This window comes from Tachysurus vachellii, chromosome 13, assembly GCF_030014155.1.
Source record: "Tachysurus vachellii isolate PV-2020 chromosome 13, HZAU_Pvac_v1, whole genome shotgun sequence".
Lineage (NCBI taxonomy): Eukaryota > Metazoa > Chordata > Actinopteri > Siluriformes > Bagridae > Tachysurus > Tachysurus vachellii.
Genome location: NC_083472.1, coordinates 12,373,473 through 12,391,975, shown reverse-complemented (window position 1 = coordinate 12,391,975; position 18,503 = coordinate 12,373,473). Strand labels below are relative to the sequence as shown.

General features: G+C 39.1%; 1 protein-coding gene across 1 annotated transcript in view; it reads left to right on the top strand.

The window, feature by feature from the left end:
• Window positions 1-18,503, top strand: part of gpc3 (glypican 3) — a 99,317-nt gene that overhangs the window by 27,171 nt on the left and 53,643 nt on the right. The window contains exon 3 of the mRNA XM_060885966.1: window positions 16,667-17,355. Within this exon, the coding sequence (XP_060741949.1) occupies window positions 16,667-17,355 (689 nt within the window). The remainder of the gene's footprint in view (window positions 1-16,666; window positions 17,356-18,503) is intronic.

Sequence of the window (18,503 nt, the reverse complement as noted above, 5' to 3'; positions counted from 1 at the left end):
TTACCATTTCTTTGATAACTCTATCTTGCCCTAAATCGAAGCTAATACTGTACACTTTTATTTTACAGTATATATTTTGTCTGCACATATTAGAAGATAAGTGTTATATTTGGTAACACACTTTGGCATGTCAGGTCTTTTAAGCCTGTAATCAAAATTCTCTTTCTCTCTTCAGTTTCTCTTTTTCTCTCTTTTCAATGCTGTTTCTTGATGGCACCAGAAAGCTATGTTATGAAAGTGCATTTGTTACGTTTTAAAGAGAGAGGAATACTGGGCTACTTCACCTCCACAAGGACACAGTGACCTTTCTTTTCTTTTGTCCTCTCCTGTTATTATTCTCTGCTTTTATATGGCTTGGGGTGCTATTCAAAGCAACTCCACCAAAAAAGATATGAAGGATATGAATTTTGCTTTGAACGAAAAAAAAATTCTGCTGTGAAAGGCAAGAAAATAATAACAGGATAATAACTCCCATTCATCCAATAACAGGATAATACCATCCATTGAGTGTGTATGTGTCTGACATGGTCCATTCACTGCAGTGTGTTTTCTCACTGAGATTTAAAATTAAGGTGTTTAAAATAACTAGATTGATACAAATGTCTGTGGATTATTTTTGGATTGATGCAGATTTCAAAGTGGTTTATCAACAGGCACGTGAATGTGCTAATTACATTGTTATTGTCTGTACTAGTTAAACCTTGTTGCCATGTTGATCTTTTTACTCACATACACACTTGATGTTGTTAGTAGTACACTGTGCCTCCCAGGATTTTTCTTTTTCTCGGGCTGAAAGTGCACATGCCTTTGCCTTACCCTGTGATATTTATGGTATTTAGGGTTTAACTGTAAGAGATGCTACAGAAAAGGACCATTTTATTTCAACAGCCCCATTCTCTCTGACTCAATCTTTCATCTCTGTTGTTCCCCAGCCCTGTAGCTATTCCAGTCTGCTCTATGTGGGTCACTGCGCTTGTCCATTGGGATGGGAGACAAATGGGAATATCCCTCCATCCTTTTTTTTTTTTCAAAATTCCAAGGTCTTTTCCCAGATTGGGTCAACTTTCTGTCTCTTCAGCCATGTCTGCAGTTCTGCACAGGCAATGTTTGTGATTATTGTCTAGTACACAGGACTCAGTGGGTTAGTGGGTTAGTTTGTGTGTGTTGGTGTCTACTCTGAACTTGTTCCTAAGGGGATATTTGTTCAAATCAAGTACCAAACAAGCTTAGTTGCATTCTGTTTTAAAACCACACACTTCACTTTGTCATGTTTAGAGAAAGACAAGTTTTTATAGAAGGTTCTTTTGTCTCCTGAAGTTGTCGTTTTTAAAACAAATGACTCAGTCAGCTGGACAAAAAGAAGTTTTTTTTTCAGGCGCAGGCCTGCCATAGAGTGTGGATAGATGACTCAGTCCTGAGAGTTCCCTCCCCATAGCAGGATGGAGCTGGGAAGGGCATATTCGGCAGGTCTGAAGGACGGAGTTGTTGTGAGGGCAGACGGATCATTTACGTCTTCATCACAGTATTGCGATGCTGTGCTGATGAGGGGAGTAATGCCATGCTGAGTGTTTAAGAATAGCCCTCCATACATTACCCTCCCCCTTGGTTGGGAACAGATGATGGTGAAATTTGTGTTTATGTGCTGAGAGGTCAAGGACAGACTGGTATGCCTTGCCTCTGGCTGCTCTTCTATGTACCTTTGTGGCGTTTATTTAAAGACCTCATCAACCTCATTCCTCACACACACAGTGTTATACCCAGAGTGTCCTGCCTCCCAGTTTGCTGGATTAATTAATCTCCTTTCCATCCAGATCTAGGAGAGCCGCTGAAAACGGCCTCGCTTCTTGCCGGTGGGCGTCCAGATGCCAGCTCTCACCCATTCATCATTATGACTTTGGGGAGCAAGAGAGAGAAGGAGATATGGTGTAAAAGAAGATGAGGGGAAAAAATTTGAAGCCAGAGAGAGCAGCAGAAAGGGTGAGGGAGTCTCTCTCTCTTCTCCCTCCTGACCGCTTCTATGATTAAAAGGAAAGATGTAGTTATTGTTTGTGCTGAGAGGTTCAAGTAATATTGTATAGAATGCTGAGGTGAGCACATGAACAGAAGATGTATAGACAGTGTAATAAGAGGCACAGTGTATTTAAGATTAATACCCACTGTTACCCCAAACACAACCGCTTAATTTGTTTTACTTCTTATACTTTTACTGATGTTTATGTTCCATTCACTAGAATTAAATAGACTGCATCGTTATAAATAAAGCACATATATAATACGTAAATATTGCAGCCTAATTCAAATAGGTAAGACGGAAAAAGATGTGACTCAGTTTGAAAGTGAAAAAGAGAGGTGGAGGAGAGTGATAGCTGGAGAGACGCAGGTTTTCAGGGGTGATGCCATGCATGGAGCATCTATGCTAATGGTATTCCTATCAACCTAACAAGAGGCAAACAAACTAACCGAGAGGTCTGCTTCTCTAATCATTTCACAGCCGTGTGGGTGGATTGGCTTTTTCTCATCCTGTTCTGCTCTTTTTTTTGTTGTAGATACACACACACACCTTTTTGCCAGCTGATGCACAGTCAGTATAATATGCACATGTACATGTTTTTCCTATCTCACAGACAACATTCCTCTTTTTTTGGATATTCATTCAAGCGCACATGAATTACAAAGATATGCCCAGCTTGAGCATTTTTAATCAGACGTGGTGGAAATCAGTTTCCTGGAGGGATATGGGCAAAATAACTGTAAACACTTCTCCAGTTGTGCCTGTAAATAAGTGTGACTCAGAGGGGGGATTTTTCATGACCAGGAAGAGCTTGCCAACCGCTAGGTGAAAATTATTCTCCGCTCCTGCCGAGCCATTGGTTTTCTCTCATGTCTGAATGCACAGTAAGTGCAGGGAAAAATACCCATTTTGAAGGATCACTTTGTAGTAAAGAAACATGGTTTAAAGCCCGACTCATCTCACAGAGGTGCTTATTAGTGACAGCAAACGTTTAATCACATCAAACAGCTGTCCTACCAGCATACAGACCCTTTAGCAGTTTTTGTCACTTTTCCTAGGCTCTTTCCACCTCAACGCTGTCCAATTTTGATTATCATACCTGAGCTCTGCTAACTAGAACACACGGTTGGACATTGGCTCTGCATGTACAGCTCAAAATTGTTTTTATTGAAGCAGGAAATTTGGTCTTTTGATCTCGTCCTAAACCTGCAGCGCTTTTTACGCATGCTGCATTTATCAGAGCTGACAGAGAGACCTGTCAAAGCGGCGCTGAGATATGGATCTTACCTGACTGGCCGTTCTCACTTGAGCAGTGCTCTGCGGGGTGGAACTAATGTCCTAGTCAGCTGGGGGATCAGCTCCCTCTAGGAGCCGGAGGGGCCGTGGATCAGAGCTAATAACGGCAACGCTGCCTTCTAGAAGACAGAATCTTTCAAAACTGCTTCCTGCTCCATCATCTGAAGCAGGCAGTCGAGCTAAGTCCGATGACAATCTGATTTAAGTGCCTACCCCACGGCACCGTTTTGACTTTTTCACATTTGATTTCAATGCCTTCTGTTGGTATAGTAATGAATATGGCATTTAGAAATCTGATTAAATTTGAAAGGCTTTGCTCTTGAAAGTATGTGTGATGGATTTTCGGCCTGTAACGAAACAAAAGACAAAGAAGAAATCAAATGTAATAATTGGCCATAGTGAACCATTTAAAGCAGAATATTTAAAGGAGTATATTCAACCTTGTGAAGCTTTTACTGATGATAGTAATGTCTGAAAAAGCCTCTCCTGTGTGCATGTGGAATATAATACGTGTCAAAATGCTGTCCATTATCCTGCGCACGCAGGGTAATGGGCAGCATTTTGACACGTATTATATTCCACATGTATTATATTCCACATGTGCACATGATTGCGTTCTGCAAACACGCATTGTTCAAAATTCTGATCTTATCATTTATAATTTTTCTTTGAACAAATGATTCTGTGATTTTCTGCAAGCAAATCACTAATTTAGACATGTTTTATGTCAGTGCACATTCACATTCTACAACTGTTTATTTATGAAGGAACCCGACTTTACCCAGGATCAAAGCAGACTTGAAGCTGACAGTCACGCTTCCTTCCACTTGAGTGGTCTTGCGTATCAAGCAGGTAAATCTGTCCTGCTTGAATTACACTGCCTCAAACTCATGACACTGGAAATGGAGGTTAATTATATACAGTACAGAGGAGCCTGAAAAAAACATGAACGTTGTTCCTTTTTTTTTTTTCGTTTTGCCTCTGTACCTTAGAGCATATGCTCTAAAATGCAACATAGTCTGTTCTCTTAAAAGTAGAGAATGTTTGCCTTAATTGAAATATACCGAAACTAAATGCTAGATGTAACGTATATAAAAAGAGCTTTCGTTCTTATATCTCATCACCCATTCCATGTGGCCACAGAGGACAGGACTGGTTAACTGGCTTCAGATGAAATATATCATTTCGTCCTATTTATATACAAAAGAATCTAAAAATAAATTCAAGATGTGGCATTTACATTTATTTTTTTAACTGTTATCTGTTTATGCCAGTAAAGCAGGTCAGCATGAGACTGAAAAACCGGAATAAATTATCACCAAAGCTTTAAGCTTATTAAAATAAACTGATTAATAAATTGTGCAAAAACACACTGGTGGCTTCTAGCAATGTATCACTGTAATGGACCAAACAATACAGGCGAGGATTCAAAAAATAGCATTGAACATTTATTTTTCAGCCTGATCTCTACTACATGGGGAGCCAAGAACTGCACTTAGTTTCCCTGCACGTTTTATGAACAGAAACTCACTCATACTGGAATGTGAGGACAGCTCTTGGGATATCGGTAAATGTTTGTGTGAAATATATTTGTTAAATTCAGGACCTCACAGCTCCTGTGTTCACATGGGTTTCCTCTACTGTAGGTTCTTCAGCTTCCTCCTTCTGTCCAAAAACATGCATATAGGCAGCGTGGCTAGGTTAGATTGAATCTCGGTGTGCATGGCATAAATTGTCCTGCTTTATGACTTGGGTTTAGGGGTAGACTATGAAGGCCTGACAAGGATAAAGAGTTTACATATGATAAATGGATGAACAAGTTCCTAAGTCAAATACATTTGTATATTAATACCAAGATCTATAAAATTGCTAAAATCTAAAATCCCTTTAGAGATGGAACTCAGAATGATGTAGCACAAAATGTTCAGGAAACTTTGTAGTAAAATGTCCCAGTATGTGAACATTGGATAAAACTACACAACTACAATGGTTAGTGTAAAGGTTGTAGTTCTGAATCCTCATTATCAACATTGCTGTACATTTTAATAAACTGATGGTAAAATACAGCAGCTGCAATTAAACCTGAGTCTTTTTTAACAGATAACATAATAGCAAAATGCTCTTAGAGATTAAAAAACGCATAAGTAAAGAAATGATAATTTTATAAACATAAGACTGCATTAAAAAAAAAGGCTTATGGCTTGAGAAGAAGAAAAATACACTGCACAAGAGTAATAGAGATTTTTGTCAGTGCTATGAGGTAGAAGAAAACCAAGCACGAAATGCCAGCTTGCTGTCGTGGTTAAACTTTATTGACCGTGTGACTGGTGTTGTTCTTTGCTCAGTTAATTTTCCTTATTAACTCTTCAGTGATAACAATAAATATACCGGATAATGAAGTGTTTATAGAATGCGTAAATGTGCTGATCTCCATGTTCGAGTGAATGTATGCAATGTTGTGTGAGAAGTTCAGATTCAGAGAATGTAGAAATAGGAAACATAAAGATACAGAGCTCTTCGTGTCTACATTCACTTTTGATGGACTGAGCACAAGTGACTTCTTCTTTTTTAAATTTGTGTGTCTTTCTGTATTTCTTTTGCCGTCTCCCGTATACGCTCTTCCTCTCCCCCAGCTACCTTCTCTGTCTGTGTTACATCTGGCGCAAGCACTTCAAACCCTGCCCCTATCCCCTCACTGCTCTGCTTTTAAATTCAGCACCATGCTCTTTTATCTGCCTTTTAAGACCTGCTTCAAAAAGGAAGCAAGTTTTCATTCATTATCTCTTCATTACTCATACTAAAGCCTTCTATTAATATAAATCCAGTAGCTAATATGTGTGTGTAGTGCTAAATAAGATCTACCCGAGAAATAAAATGCAGTAAGGAGAGAGAGAGTAGTTGGATGGATGGGTGTGATATTTAGAAATGACAGAACCAGGAAGAAAGATGAAAAAGCTTGAGGAGAGGAGGAGAGGTGTGGGGTGAGCTTTCCTATTTATTTTAAAACAAATGCCATCTGTAGAAAGGTAGGCCAGAGAGCAGAGACTGGAGTCTTTCTGTCATTTGTGGATTCACTTGTTTTCTTTGTGGCCGTATTTCTTTTTGTACTCTGTGGTCTTGGCTTGCTCTTTTCAGTCTGTCTGTGTGTTAAAATCCGAACAAAGCTGAATGCTAATGAATTGAGTTGTGTGTTCATCAGACGTATACAACATGAAGCATAGTAGACATTCACAGAAAAGGACTTTGAAGAAATGGCTGTGACTCAAGTTTTATTGAGTGTTTCATGTGACTGTGAGATTGCCATCACTTGACTCTGGCTGCCTTTGATTAGGGTTTCAAAGCAAGGCTCTCTGGGCAAGTTCTGGCACGTTTAAAGCTGCCATGTCTGGCACATTTTAAGCCTCTGGGATGCATTGTGATAATAAAATGCATACTTGAGTAAAAGGAAATAGGAACAATAAATATACAAAGACATATACACAGCCTACATCCACAAACACACTGATATTTGCATTCATACAGTACCAACACAAATCCCCAAGTAAATAAAAATGTAATGATACTCTGAGAGGAAAGTTCTATAGAGTTAAAGTGCAAAGACCTGCCAGATGGTATAAGGCCAAAGAAAGAGTGGCTAGGATGACCAGGGTTCCTTAATAATGCTGTGTGGATAATGGAAATTTGCTGGTATTTTTGGCCTCAGATGCACACTATGCCTTATACACACACCATGAGTTTCTTGTGAATTAAAAACAAGAGACAATTTTTAGCAATGTTTATGCTCTGATTTCAGAGCAGAATGCTCAGAGCAGAATATCCACACTGCTACAAGATAATGAAGAAAGATAGAGCAGAATCTGCTGCTGTGTTCAGGTCAGAAATCCATCTGTTTATAGCAGCCCATTTGTCTGAGAGTGATAGCAGCCGGCGGAGATGAGCGATGGCTTGGGAAAGTGAGTAACTTAATGCTCTCATCTGATGATCCGTCGCTGCGTTGGTCTCTGGTCTGAACGATGGTATTGCGCCCTTACCAGAACTCTGTCTCCTGTCTTCCTGGAAGCACCAACCCCCTCTCAGTGTGAGCTGTGTTCCCGCACAAATCTCTGCAGCACCCTGGTGGTCAGATGCAATTCGCTTCACGCTAAACCCGCAGACGCTCTTCCACAGGTGTGTCCAGTGTCTTCTCAGGTTACACTTGAGCTCTAAGTGATTAGGAGCCGTCCATCATCCTTTCTGCTCTGCGTAAGCTTCTTGCTTCTAATCAATGAAGCCAGTGGGAATGAACAGAATGTTTAGGTGATATATGGAGCGTGGCTCTCAGCTGGCAGGTAGTGACTGTATTAGCTGCGATGGCCAGGTGGCGCCGCTCCTCCTCATCGCTCTCCCTGGCGGCTAGAGGTGACACTCCATCAGGGAAATTGATTGTGCTCGTTGCACAGCTAATTTATTGATGATCTGCCCCTAGCAGGGATAATGAGTTCACAGGCTTCTGATTGATGTCCGAATTGTCTGTGTAGCAGAGTTGGGATTACCATTGCATGCCTGTCAGCTGGGACAAGCAACTTGTTTAGATGAGCACCAAGTACACGGACATATCGATTAAAGCCGAATACAAATGAATATTTCTGTTTAGGTGTTCATCGGGGCAAAATCACATGACTAACAATGAGACAAAAAAAAGCTAAATGGTGTCTGTCAAACTAATGTATGTTCATTTCAGAGTCTGTAAGTATAGCTCCATAATGGTATGAGCTGCTTGTGGGAGTCATTAGGTCTAATTACAGCTCCACATCACCATATATTGGTCAAGGAATATGGCTTCATTAAATAGGACTAGACAAGAGAAGGTATGGCCCAAAGGTAATAAAGCATTTGCTTTATTAGAGCAAATCTCGAAAGTCCATACTTAAAGTCAGAAAACAGGCAGACAAGGTAATCGTAGGCATGTCCATAAACGTAAGCCAAAATAAACAGGAATGGGTCAACACAAAAGAAACTAGAGCATGAAAACAAGGCTCAGAGTTACAGCAAGAAACGCACGATAATACTTTTTGCGATGAGACAAATAAATATCAGGGTATAAATAGACAAACTAATTAAGGACTAAAATCAGAGCAGCAGAACACAATGGAGAGGAGACAGGACTAGAACAGAAAGAATAGCACATGGGAGTGTGAACAGAAATGAACCTGAAAAAAAGACACCAATGCAATGCTCATAGCACACTAAACTGCTGTGAGACTGCTGGAAATTCGTGACGGAGACCATAATCCACCTCCAGTGGGTGGTCGAAGCTGATGCTCATCTATTTTTTGCTCAGATATGGTATATCACTGCTACTTGGTTACACATCTATTGACATTAGTGATAAATGGCCAGACTAAGTAGAAATTAGATCCTTTGTTGGTGAGTCATTTAGCTGTGAGATTAGAGTGATTGAGAGAGTTTTTATTATCATCTAGCCTTTGCTGTTTTTGGATTTGTTTGCATTTTTGCAAAGGTTTTCTGTCTTTATGAAGGTACAAAGAAATACAAGTTTGGCTGTTTATATACACATGCCATATTCTGAGTTGGTAAATTAAGTTCAAAAGTTATTGTTTATGCAGGGAAATGTTTTTTTTTCATTAAAGTATTCAGAGTAAGCCGAGTGTAGTTCACACCATTTTAGAGAAGGAGATGTTGAAGTCTGAGTTTTCAATAGCTTTTAGACCATTGCATTTAAACATAAGCTCTTACTGTACCTTTAAGGCAGGAGACAGATCAGGGATAATCCAGGATATAAAATCCAGATTGAAGAAGCAGACCACGTGCTCAGTTACTGATACAGTACATACTATTTAGTCTACTGTATGTGCATAATATAAATACAGTCAGTACATTTTACACTACATCCACCATGTTGCCATTGTAATATGACTTACGATGTCATCATAACTGCAGAAAAAACAAATTTCTTGTTTAAACCTTCAACAAATGAAGAATTTATTCAGGTGTTGTTAAACAAGTACATTTTAACCATAAGGACCAAGGTTAATACCTATATCACTTACACTTAAAAAGAGCTGATGTGTTGCCTTCCGCCATTTGTGATTCTGACAGCTTCTGCTCCAGTCCCATTGGCTTATAAGATATATCCATTGGCTTATGTACAGTATTCATTGTTTCCATTCTGTAGAATCTCGGCAAAAGCAGTAAATCATCCAGGGTTTTCTCGCCTACTGTTTTATGAATACTGAAGATATACTACTCTTTAGGTATACTGCTTTTTGCTTACCTTATAATCGTGTAGTAGGAATATAAAGACACAGCACATGTTTTGTATTTGCTGTCAGATGTAATAGACATAGCATAAAAGCAAGAAACAATTTTAAAATACAAAGACTAATCCAGTGATGTATACTGTATATTAATTACAAAGACAAGATGACGAGAAGATTGCCAATACATTACTGCAACTATTTGGTTTAATTAAAAAATTTGGTTTACACCTTTAATTATTGAACAGCATATGACAGAGTACTTGATTCAGCATATCGTAATAGTTAGCATTTTATTTTTTCATACTGTGCATTGACGGTTAATTGTGTGCACTTAGTAAATTCCAAAATCAGTGAGTTTTGATTCATTTGATGCTCTCTTCTCTAAAGAACATGCCCATAGTTTAAAGGATAAGACAACCAAGCATTTATCTGCTATGCTAATAGCTCATTAATAGTGTAATAATTTAGATAAGCAGTATCTCTGAGTAAAATGGAAATAAAAGTTTTAGTTAATCTGTTGTCCTTCAGTGCGCTGTACACTTTCCTCTCTACATAAATCTTCCTTTTCCACAGATACATAGACTGTATATACTTCATCCTTCATACAGCTGATTCTTCTCTTTCTATAAAGAGCATTATCGGGCAGAAGCTTTCTGTTCAATGAGGTCACGCCATAGCAGTGCCCCGGTAAAGGGGATGTGTAATCCATTAGAAAAGATAAGAGTTCTCTGTTCACTACATGTCCATGCTGTGTTAGGCAACTTTGCTTACTCCATTAGAGGATACCTGATATGGGACCTGCCCCTGGATTTAGACCCTCTGATCAGAAAAATGATGAACAGTGCACAGTTCAACTGATCTGTATGACCCTTTTACTAAAATAAAGCATTGCATTAAAAGGGATTATCTCTCTCTCTCTCTCTCTCTCTCTCTCTCTCTCTCTCTCTCTCTCTCTCTCTCTCTGTTATTTTCCTCCTCTCTTCTATTAGTCATCTCTAAGTGATTCAAACATGATTTGTCTTTAGGCTGTAGAAGTCTATATGAAGGAGAGAAGCTACTGAATTGAGATGTCTCTTTTTTATACTCATATATGTTGGACATGATCTGGTTCTACACAGAGCTTCTCTGTGTGATTTATTTCCCTGAGTTTTACTGAAATTAAAGTGAGCAGGGATAGGCAAAAAACATCAAGATACAGTATGATAAGATAGGGTTAGGGTTAGACTGCACACTGCACATTTTAGGCAATCAAGGAAAAATGATATTTGAAAATGCAGTAAATTTAAAAGGAGACCAGCAGTGATGATTTCAGTAGTGACACTTCAGTTGATCAGGGTAATATTAGCATTTTGATGGATGATCAGTATCGCTTCGTATCCTTCAGAAACCACACTGTGCTATGCTTTCAATCAGTAAGTCAAACACTGGCACTGTCTGTAACAATCTGTGTCAAATCCAAATGCAGGGACAAACTTGTATTCAGAGAAAAGGTTTAAAAAAGATAAATACAAAGAGCAAAATCTGACCATAAATTGGAAAAACAAACTGCATGAACGTTTGCTTAAGCTAAACTGAACTTTATTTAATGCTGGATTTACAAATTCTTCGGAAGTGCTGATCATCTTTGTACTCATGTGCACATGATGATCAGCCATAAAGTGCAAAGCATGTTCCTGATGCAGCTTATTTACATTTAGTGGTCAAGCAATTAGACACCTGGAAACACAAAACGATTACTCAGCGGTGAAAAGAAAAGGCTGAAGTAGAAGTCATTTTGACTCATTTCTATACCAGTAAAAAATATTTAGCAGCATAAGAGCACCTGAAAAGGTGAACTGGGTGTGAATTTAGTGAGGTGACGAGAAAATAGTCCAGGTGATAAGCACTGCAAGTCGAGCTACACAGCCAGGGTATTCATGTGTTTCTTTTGTTTATGTCAGCACAGGTTTTTTGTCCTTTTTTCCTGCACCTGCTTTGAGTTTACCTCTTGATTTTGTTTGTTCATATAAATCCTTATGTGTAGTGTGTGCAGCAGGTCCAGGTCCAGTTTCAATAGTATTTATTCTGCTCTTATCAAGCCACTAGTTTTGTATTCTTTACACTGGTTTATTATCCACACCTCCCTTGCCGTTTTTATGCGTGCCATATTTTTTACTTTCTTCTTGTAAATCACCTGATCTTTGCCTGTTTTTGTACTTCATTTCTGTTCCTAATACACTGCTTACCTGCACTTGCATCCTCTCCGCCTCCAAATGTGACACACATAACATAAGCAAACCAGTTATTTTAAAATAGTCTTGGCCGAGATGCTGAAAGTGTCACGCAGCATTAAAAGAAAATGCGGTGACAAACAGAAATGATTTAAAATCCAGCTTTCATCCTGACATGCAGTAAATCTTCCTTCATCTGAGGCATGTGTTTATGGCTTTACGGATCTGCACAGACAGACCAGTCTGTCTTTCTTTGTCATAATTGAAAGACTAGCTTCATTTTTTCTAATTCATGGGTTTATGTTGGTTCTTAGCCCCTGACCTAGTGAACTAGCATGAGGATATGTTTTTGATAACACTTCTAGAATTTTCTCTGGGTAAGAGCGTCTGCTGAATGCACTTTAATCTTGACTTGAATCCATATCTAAATGTGCACAAATCCATGCAAACTTTATAATCGAAGTCGATCGGTCTATGTTTGCATTAGTTAGACTTTTTATGTGTACATTTACACACAGTCAGAGACATGAATGCAGCTGTTCTGAATTTCCGGTCGTTCATGAATAACAAATTTCTTGTGTAAATTCTATTTGAATGAGGCCCATGAAAGCACTCAGAAGTATAAACATTACAAACTTTCCAGTTGAAAATAATCTAGCGATACAAGAAAGTAGGAGTGATGTATGATATTTGGTGGACTGGAATAGATACTATCTCTTTGGTTATTAAATTATTCTTGTTAACTTGCTGCCATTTTTTAATCTTTGTGTTGTTGAGAGCTTACTATAGCCGTAAGCTTCAATTTGTCTGCTAGTTAGGATGCAAATTAGCTAGAAAAAAAGTCTGTTGAATAGTAAATGGGTAAATGGCATCACTGATAGTGTGAAATTGTTTAAATTCTTATTATACATCCTGTTAGAGGAGTTATGTTTGTTTTCTTTGCAGCACAGTAGTCAGAAGCAAATCTGCTCCATTGCTTTTTCTTACTTTAAGTTAGTCAGGGATTTGAAAGTTACTCCCAGAATCTCCCAGAATTATCCTCTCCACCCAAGGTCAAATAGCCAGTCAGTCATTTTCTGTACAGCTTTTCCTACACAGGGAAACTGGAGTCTGTGCCATGGGACTCAGGGGGGAGAAAGCGGGGAACATTGCGTCCTGCTATGAGTCCCAACAATAACACACACACACACACACACACACACACACACACACACACACACACACACAAACTACAGACAATTTAAAGAGGCCTATACTTCTATAGTGCATGTATTTAGACTTAGGAAGGAAACTGGAGTACCTGGAGGAAACCAGTAAAGCACAGCAAAAACATGCAAACACTATACACAGGAGTATAGTACATGCAAACACTATACCCCAAGTGCCCTGGAGGTGCATATCAAATGTGTTAAGCACTAAATCATCAAGTATTTTAGGTATTTAAAAAAAGACAAAACATAAAGCACTAAATAGTGTTTATTTCAAATGCATCCAAAAATACTGTGACAAGAATGCATATGCATATGCATTTCTTTTTTATGTGAATGGTTCACATTGTATACTTGTGTAGTGTGTGCGTGTGTGTAATAAGTCCAATTGTTGTCCTTTTCAATAATGTATATTACATCAATTAATGTATTTGCTTAACAGTTTGTGAGTACACTTGCTTTTGTGTATTTGTGTGTTCTTTAAGCAAGGTGTGTGTTTAGTTCTCACTTTCCTTTTCTTTTAGAGCATTTGTTTTAGTAAGCTGACTTTTTAAAGGCAGTATGAGGCTCTTCAGGTCAACAGAGATTGTTCTACCGACCAGTTTAAAACTTTCCATCATCTCTGAGACCATCACCCGGCAGTACAGCTGTGTTTGATGTGTTTCATGTGTTCATGTGTTTCAATACCAAGCAACACACTTCCTCTACATTACTCTAATCAGCATGCCATTACACTTTGTGAGCTATTAGGTGCCGGAAGCTAGGCTCTGGGGGTAATTTTAAAACCATCATGGCTAATACACTATATGACAATTCTTTTTGGTTTTTGAGATATGAAAATTTCTATCATTTTTCTTATAATCTACTTTCGCAATGTCTGCAGGCTCCAAAAGGAAATGATGCAGTTTTGTATCTGCTAAGGTGAGCAAAAATGATTTAGGTTGTAGGGTCTAGCCTCAGGCTCCAGGTGCATTTATACTGTTGTACTTCAGATGGAACATGTTTCTAATTTTCAAAGTTTTTTATAAGGTTTTATAACCTTTTAAAAATTGGGACCAGCCTTTATCTAGCAACCCCAACAATAGGATTTGCAGCACCATTAGCATGAGCTTGTAAACACTTGCTAAATCGACCTTCACCCGGCTGCATGAAGAGGTTACTAACCTTGTTTTTGTTAGTCTTAGTCTTTGTTAGTAACCCTTTTACAGTTTAGGGATTTATGTTTATCAGTGTATGTTATAGATTCGTCCAGCTTGGATTGATTTAGTAACAGCCTTGGCCCCTGACAGCAGTACTCGCTGGTTGAGATGGATGGTTCAGTTAATGATTGCAGCTGAAAACAGACTGCTTAGCAGCATGCTGATGTCACGGCACTCCAGGAGTGTGGCCTAATTAGAGTCTCCACTCTTTTGGATCACCTTCAGCCTCTCTGACCTGTTCATTAATGAGGCATATTTTTTCAGGATCTCTTTCCTAAGTTTTATTATTTCACTCAATTATTTCACTAAAATTTCCTTTATTAAAATAACTGATTTTTTTATTGGTTAATTTGTTAATACAGAGAATCGATTGATTTATTATATATATTTATCATATAGCTGATTTTTTTGTACAATTGCTACTGCCCAATTATTTCTATTTATTATTGTAAAAGAGCCATTTGAACCGTGATTAGTTATTTCTGGGTGGTGGCCCATTTTCAGCATAGCCATGGCCCGAATATAGTCATGTTTGATACAGTTCCTGGGATGTCACTGTCAAGGTTAAGAATAGTCAGGCATCAAAAAATATCCAATTAACAGCAGCTCTGGGCCTAGAAACTGCCACTGATGATGAGTTAGATAATGATTAACACATTTTGGGCATGGATAAAAATATTCTCAAACTGTACACCTACAAGGTGAACTAACAGTGTAGGCGTGTCTCATTTCAACACAAACCACAGTTTTCAGAAACGCCCACGATACATTTTCAGACGTAGAAGTGGAAGTTAATTTGACTTGCATTTATTATAAATACACACTTACACTGCCTGAAAAGGCCAAAATCCAGAGCCAAGCTAAACATCATTTGGATGTTGAGCAGACGTGAAAAATTCAAAGCAAAGTTTCTTGAGACTGTCGGCCACAAAGTGAGGGTGCATCCCCTCCGATCCCGTGTTGGACGAGCATCAGGCAGGTATGAATGGTTGAAGCCCGATGATAGGAATACACTAAGGAGTACAGCACAATGCAGTTTGAGACGTATCAGATCGCTGTCTTATAACGTTAGTGGATTTTCTTTCCTTCTTTCATGTATCATATTTAATTTTTCTTTAGTTAATGCCATTCATATAAAACGATTGGGTTTCACAGTATTTTCATAAAATGTTTGGGTAATTAAAATACAAAAAGTTGACACTGAATTATATAATAGTGCAGTATTTCGAATTTATGTGATTTGAATCTGATCAGTCAAGGTTTCATTTGTTAATTTCCTTATGAGGAGTTAACACACAGGGAGAAAGGTTTTTCTGAACTTGAAGATTTTCCAACCATCTAACCATCCAACCATCCATCCATCCATTCATCCATTCATCCATTTTCTGTACTACTTGTCCAACACAGGGTAATAGGGAACCTGGAGCATATCCCAGGGTACTTGAGACACAAAGTAGAGGACACCCTGTGTAGGGTGCCAAGTCATCATGGGGCACAATTGTGTGCACACACACACACACATTCACACAACCATTTACACACTACAGACAATTTAGAGATGCCAATCAGCCTACACAGCATGTCTTTGGACTTGAGAAAGAAACCCTCAAACATGAAACTCTGTTAATGCAGGACAGAGGCAGGAATTGAAATAGTTTACACTCCCCTATAATTTTTGTGAATAAAAAAAATCTTGTGTAAATGCTACTATAAATGATATATGAATAAAATGTGATTAAGGCCCAACAACATTGGGCAATGTGTGCTGTGTCAGTGATGGTCCATTTCTGATCGAATGAGTACAAGAAATATGCTGTACACCAACAAGATTCTACATACTTGATGAGTTACTCACACACACTGATATGCCTTCCTCATCTAACCCGTCTATCTTATTCTGTCTCTTCATGTTCCTAAATCTCAGCTTCTCACTGCAACTCCCCTCTCTCCGCTTGCTGGTGTGGATTTGGAAAGGAGCCCTTCTTTGCTTCTGCACTGATAAGACTCCACTGAGAGCTCTCATATGCATCTGATTATTTCTGAGCTATGGCTTACAATTTGTGCTGTTTTCTTCTCTCAGCATCTTTGAGGCTCAGCAACTCAAACAGCCTCCAGTGTGGATAAATTCTCTCCTTTTAAGTATTTAAAACTGTTGAAAAGCAGCCTTTGTTGTTCAGGAAGGTCACTTCTGAAAACTGGGGTTTTCATTTGATATGGAAAGATGGGAAGCTTTAGAGTGTTTTTGTTGTCTGTCGTCTGTAGTCAACTGTAGAGCCCCGGGGACTTTAATCAGATTTAATGTTTAGATGTTTTCTGATGTGTAATATATAAACATTAACTATGAATAACAATGGGAGAATAAACATTTCAAGCAGGATTACAGGATTAATTAGGCATATACATATAAATAAATAAATTGATATAAATGGTTTCTCTCTCTGTCTCTCTGTCTCTCTCTCTCTCACTCACTCTCATCTCTCAGAGGCCTTTGACATGGTGTTGCGCTTGGGTCGTAACTCTACTCTCACCCTGCTGAGGGAGGAGTTTCCCGGCCTGGGGAGTGGAGCCAATGGTGCTGCCACTCAGCTCTTCATGGAAATGTCCCTCTACATCCTTGGCTCTGATGCAAATGTGGACGACATGGTGATTTCCTTCTTCTCACGTCTCTTTCCTCTTGCCTATCGCCGCCTCTTGGACAATGGGGCAGCAGCAGGAATATCAGAGGAGTGCATGCAGAGGACGTGGCGTGAGGTCTCAGCATTCGGCTCTTACCCTAAGCTAATGATGACGCGCCTCTCACGTTCCCTGCTGGCCACGCGTCTCTTCCTTCAGGCGCTGAACCTGGGCATCGAGGTGGTAAACACCACGCAGCACCTGAAGGCAGGACGGGAGTGTGGCCGGGCACTGCTTCGCCTGTGGTACTGTCCACTGTGTCAAGGGCTGATGGAGGCACGACCATGTAAGGCAGCGTGTCTTGTAACTATGGGCACCTGTCTTGGGGGCGCAGCTGAGGTGCAGCCACATTGGAGGGCTTATGTGGAGGGATTGGGCACTTTGGCAGCTGCTATGAGAGGAGGACAGGACATTGAGGCAGTGGTGCTCAGGCTACATGTCATCATCCGGATGGCGCTCAGACACATTGTGGGGGCCAAGAACAGGGTGAATGCACAGGTCAGTTATATATAGACATCATTTTTTTCTTTAAATAGTATGGCAGGTATTCATAGGTAGCTGATCCATGTTTCTTACACAATCATGTATGCTAATTCCCTGTTTAATATTCTACTGCTTTTTGTACAGGCAGGAAAGGCTCATATTATACCAGAATGTTGAACTAACAAACACATTCATCTTAGTTTAAGGGAACTCGTCCATCATAATCTGTCATACAACTGACTTTAGTCTGCAGTTAGAAGTGAGTAAATTTCCCTTTCTTTTCTCAGTACAAGGAAACGTGTCACTGTTCGGGCTGTGTTAATTTCACATACACTATAGATGTGTTGTGCAGAGATAAGCTTTCAAAATCACTGTATTATTCTATTAACTGATACAGCCCTGAAGAAATGAGTGACATCTGATTTGCATATATTTGGAATTTAAAAAGATGACTAACATTCTCCACAGGCTGTGTGACTCTTTACCTTCACGCAGGTTAACTACACTCTAAAATGCTTTAACAGCACATCTGTATCCAGCACTTTCCATAAAGCAGTGCAGTACCTGACAAGCTCTCAAGTGCATTTCGTCTTGCTGCTCAGTGGTGATCCTTTCAGTGGGGCGCAAGGAGTTAAACAGCAATAACACACTCCAGTTGCTCTTGTGTGCATAAGGGCAAATGCTCATGAAATATTGAAAAACTGCTGGCTCAGATCTTGCTCTGTATCTGGTTTCTGCATGGTGGTATATTTAACACCTATAAGTCTATCAGACACACACGTGAACATAATAAACCTATACCTGTCTATTACTTGCATAAAATCTTTACTACATTCATGTGGAAAAGAAAGTACACCGTCTTGAATTCTCATTGGTTTTACACTTTACCATATGTGAAAAACTAAGTACACCCTTACTACTTCCATAGGAATTAAGGTTGCACAACTGAATGCTCGAGACCAGCAAACTGCCAAAACTTCTGCTTTTATAGAGGTGGTAACATTTGCTGATGATCAATTACACAGGGCATTTCATTAGCAATACCTACTTGCTTTTACTTCCTATAGAAGCAGTAAGGGTGTAACTTGACTCATGACTTTGTTTTGGTTTCATTTCTGTTCAGTAAATAATGACATGGTGTAAAATTTTATGTGGTGTTGTAT